Source organism: Solanum lycopersicum, chromosome 9, assembly GCF_036512215.1.
Source record: "Solanum lycopersicum chromosome 9, SLM_r2.1".
In the NCBI taxonomy this organism is placed as follows: domain Eukaryota; kingdom Viridiplantae; phylum Streptophyta; class Magnoliopsida; order Solanales; family Solanaceae; genus Solanum; species Solanum lycopersicum.
Genome location: NC_090808.1, coordinates 4,369,272 through 4,374,137, shown reverse-complemented (window position 1 = coordinate 4,374,137; position 4,866 = coordinate 4,369,272). Strand labels below are relative to the sequence as shown.

Sequence of the window (4,866 nt, the reverse complement as noted above, 5' to 3'; positions counted from 1 at the left end):
GATGATCAAGAACAAAAATCCTTCAAAGCAAAATCCTTTATTCAAATGGGAAATTTTCTTCCCCTTTGCAATCTGGTACATTTGGACCAATCGTGACCACTATGTGTTTAACAACTCCAAGCACCCTACAAATATCCAAAATCTAGAGCACAAAGTTCTTCAGTTCACTTTATCCTCTAACTCCCAATTCCATCCTCTTAGGGCTAGCCTCACGACGCATATCTAATGGCATCCTCTAACTCCTAATTCCAGAATTTTAACAGCATAGTAAGGGATTCTATTAGACGCTTTTGTCATCAAGTTTTTGCAAGTGGATTCCTTCTTCATGAAAGAAATGAGACTTATCTATGCCTCATTCCCAAAGTTAAGAATGCAAATAACTTGAACTTTTTTAAACCTTTTCTCCCCAATGTGATCAACCCCTTCCAAGATAACTTCATTGAATAAAGAAGACTTTTAGACAATGCAATCCTTATTCAGGGAATCATAGAAAAATTTGAAACTAATCGAAGCTCCAAATATTGTTTCATGCTTAAATTAAATCTTGAAAAAGCATTTTATAAGATATAATGGTTATTTATTCATCGGGTTTACTCTACTTTAAATATCCCTATAAAATTACTTCCATTATTCTTAATTCTGTCACCTCTAGCTCTATTTCTATTTTGGGTAATGGTTCAAAAACTTAATTTTTCTAGACCAGAAGGGGACCAGGCAAGGGACATTGTGCCTCTTCATATTTTTCTTTTGTGTATGGAACTTCTCTCAAATTATATTAGCTATCAAGTAGATATTCTTAATTGAATCCCTATCACTCTTACTCCTAGAGGGCCTCTTATCTCTCACTTATTATATGCGAATGACCTTACCCTTATGGCCACAACGTCCCACGAAACTATTTCCAATATGCACCAATGCTTAAATCTTTTTTGTACTCTGTATGTGAACTATAAATCAAAAGAAGTCAAAGCTATTTTTTTCCAAAAATTGCCCTGCCATTTTCCCAAATTTGTTGAAAACTTATCTGGTATAGAAATCGCTTCAAATTTTGAAAAGTATCTTGGCTATCCCATTTTAAACCATAATCCCACTAATCGAGACTTTAACTACATCCTTGATAATATGACTAACATATTAGCAGGATGGAAAGTGCATTTTCTCACTTAAGATGAAAGAACCACCATGGCAAAGAGTACCCCCAACATCATTCCTACGTACCATATGAATCACTTTAAATTTACTAGCTCCACCCTTAAGAGAACGGACAAAATTAAACGAGATTTTACATGGGGTAGTACTTCCTATAAGAGGAATATTCATTATCTTACTTGGACCCTAGTAACCAAACCCAAAGCAGAAGGGGGGCTGGACATCATTACTACGGAGCATAAGAACAACACACGTTAGGCAGCTTAGCATGAAGGCTCTTCCTAGGCTCTAAGATTTTTTGGGCAAACTGTATGCTCTCTAAATAATAGAAAAGAAATAGCCTAGCAAAAGAGGTTCCTTTATCTGGAAAAATATTCTCAATTGGTGGAGGGTTTACAATAAAGGCATTGAGTGCTTACAGATGGAAATAGAGTTAACATATGACATAACAATTGGATCCCTCCTAACAATAATAATAGATCCCTCAATGAAGTCAATATCAATAAGAATCAAATTAACATGAAAATTGTTAGGATTATTAATAACGGAAATTTGAATCTTAATAACTACTCTTTTCCCATCTCGACGAGTATTGTTGATCGCAACTATCAAATTCCTTTAGATAGTCATTCTGGATCAAACTTCCCTATATGGTCCCTAAACTACAAGACCTCTTTACCTAAACCTCCCTCCGAAAAATGTTTCAACCTTCATATCCCAACATTTACAACTTCCAATTAATTTGGGATGTAAAGTCCCTCAATAAAATTAAATACTTCCTATGACAATGCTCCCATAATAGGTTTTCCTCAAAATTGTATCTCCAAACCATTAACGTTAATAATGATAAATTATGCCCTATTTGTAGTTTGAATCTTGAATCCTTGAACCACGTTCTCATAGCCGTATAGCAAAGCATTTTTGAGGAAGTTATCACATACACTTTGACACAGACTTTAAAACTAATGATAATTGTCTGATGAAGATCAAGAACAATTATCCTTCAATGCAAAATCCTTTAGCCAAATGGGAAATTTTCTTCTCCTTTGCAATCTGCTACATTTGGACCAATCGTGACCAAAATGTGTTTAACAACTCCAAGCACCCTATAAACATCCACAATCTAAAGCACAAAGTTCTTCAGTTCACTTTATCCTCTAACTCCCAATTCCATCCTCTTAGGGCTAGCCTCACGATGCACATCTAATGGAATCCCCCCGCTGAAGGTTTCTTGAAGCTTAACATTGATGACTCCTACAATAGAGTTGCAAATATTGGGGGCATAGGACGGATTTTGAGATATGAAAAGGGTATATGGGTGATAGGTTTCTAAGAAAAAGTTCATCACCATCAATCAAACTTTCATGGAACTCATGGACCTTTTCCACAACCTTAACCTTGTCAACGATCACTAAATTACAAATCTAGAAATTGAAACAGACTCCTCTGAGGTCATAAAGTTAATCAATCACAAAAATGTTCAAGTTTCCTTCAAAATGCAAGTCATCACTAAAGAATTTTGGGAATTCGCTGATCCGCCACAGTTTTCAGGGAGGGAGTAAACTCAAACATCTATTGGCAGCACAAGGAAGGTTTCAGGAACGATAAGATGAAGGTACTCTTTTGCTTTACCCACCCTAGTAGGTGTTAATAACTATTAACTATGATAGAGGTGGACAATCATAGAAATCCCTCTTAGTACTAGTACCAACTTAGCTGCTATGAGAAATATATGTATTAGAAATGCAATGCTTAGTAATTTGGCTATGACAACTGTAATGCTTACTTATGTGCCTAGGACCAATGTAATGGCTTTCTAGTAATAAAAAAAAATATATATTGTTCCAAAAAGAAAAGTGAGAACACAAATCATTCAATCATGATTAGACAAACTAATTAGTAAACCTAAAGATAAAAGATCTCAATTGGTAAGTCAAGAGCAAGTGATGTATAATATACTTTAATTGATAATTTCAAAAATTTATTATGAATACAATAGGACAAAAGCATCGAAAAAATAAAAATGATAAAGAATAACAAATAAAAATTGAAGAAAACATACCTTGTTCAAGGATGATCTTCCACCCAATTCTTTGTAAAAAGCAATTGTTTTTTGTATTAAATCAAGCTCCTTTTGAGTATTTTCAATTTCTAGACTCAATTTTTCTGTAACGGCAATGCTCCCGTACCCAGGATTTTCAGACCTAATCTTCGCCTCTAAAATTAGGGTTTCAACCATTTTTGCCTTTTCCTCATTAGTAGTAACAGAATTCAGCATATCTTTGAGAAAATCGATGCTGAAAAGTCGAATGACTTTATCAAATTCATCAACTTTGTTGGAAGGAAAAAACGGAGCTAATGGACAATTCTCATCACATCTTTTGTTTTGGTACTTACATGCTGCACATTTACCCCTTGCATCTGCATCATTCATCTTTGTCACAAATATTGAGAACTCCTAAATAATTACTTAACAGAGAGATGTTTTCCTTGTAATTGTCTCTCTTAACACGAATTTAAAGAATATTGAGTTGACTAATCAGATTGTATAAGAAATAATTTGATTTGAATAATAATAAGTTAATAGACTTGACTGTTTTTATTTAAAAGTAACTGATATATTTTAATTTTTTGGAAAGAAATCCTTCATGCTAGTGAATATATTCACATTTGGCTGACTAGATATCACACCTCGAGCCTACACCCTGGATGTGGCTGGCACTCGAGAAACGTAACTGAACCTCAATTGAATTCTTGGTTTGACTGACTACTTAGTGGAATAATCATTCACGCGGTAACACTACCAAAAAAAGACTAATTGGCAGAGGTTTATTTGTGGGGTTTTAAAATAATACACTATAAATCATTTTGTAATGCTTATTTTAACCCATGCGATATAATTTATTTTGTGATTGTTTTATTATGGAGACGTGTGATAACCTCCACAAATTGCACCAAATTGTGAGGTTTTGTCGTCACCGCAATTTATTTTAATTTGTAGCCGATTTACTGTGGCGGTTTGTGATAACCTCTGCAAAATACAATAAATTGTGAAGCTTTGTAAATGCCATAATTCATTATAATTTGCTACACTTGTACAAAATAGGAAATAAATAAAAAAACATGAAACATAGAAAATACTTTAGAAAACAAGGTAATCATGGAAAGTAGAAATACATATGATTATATGCATTGCATGTTTAATTAGCATGAGAAGAGTAAAATTCATTGTAATTGAATTGCGGTATCAAAGTACATACAATTTAGATATTTAGGTTTATTCTTTCAAGAGAATGAAATAACAGATAAAAATGTCACTCCTATGATATGTAATTGAATGGTTAAAATAAAAAAAATTATTAAGGTCATGTGATTTTTTTTCTCTCCACCCGGACCAACCCACCCACTCGGCTTCTTAGATTTAAGGTGATTTATGTATCGACCCAAATAAAACTATACATGCATAAATATATATATATATATATATATAAAAATATTTGACTTTAGATACAAGTTTTAAATATTTGGAAGTTCTATTAAGACCCATTGACCATATAGTTAAGATAATTTTTACATATGAATGTAGAAAATTATATTTATCTAAAAAATAATGAATATAAACTTATTAAAATGTGAAATTTATCTAAAAATATATAAACAAAATATTATTTTGTTATAAGAATATATGGTGTTGTTGTGATGAAAGAAAATATGAAA

The 4,866-nt window shown here is 32.7% G+C and overlaps 1 protein-coding gene across 1 annotated transcript; it reads right to left on the bottom strand.

Annotated features, from left to right (window-relative positions):
- Positions 1-2,167: 2,167 nt before the first annotated feature.
- Positions 2,168-3,583, bottom strand: LOC138338261 (LOB domain-containing protein 24-like). The gene is made up of 2 exons (XM_069289051.1): positions 3,212-3,583; positions 2,168-2,272 (listed from the first exon to the last, which is right to left on the bottom strand). The coding sequence occupies exons 1-2, from the start codon at positions 3,581-3,583 to the stop codon at positions 2,168-2,170; spliced, it is 477 nt and encodes a 158-aa protein (XP_069145152.1).
- Between the last annotated feature and the right edge of the window lie 1,283 nt (positions 3,584-4,866).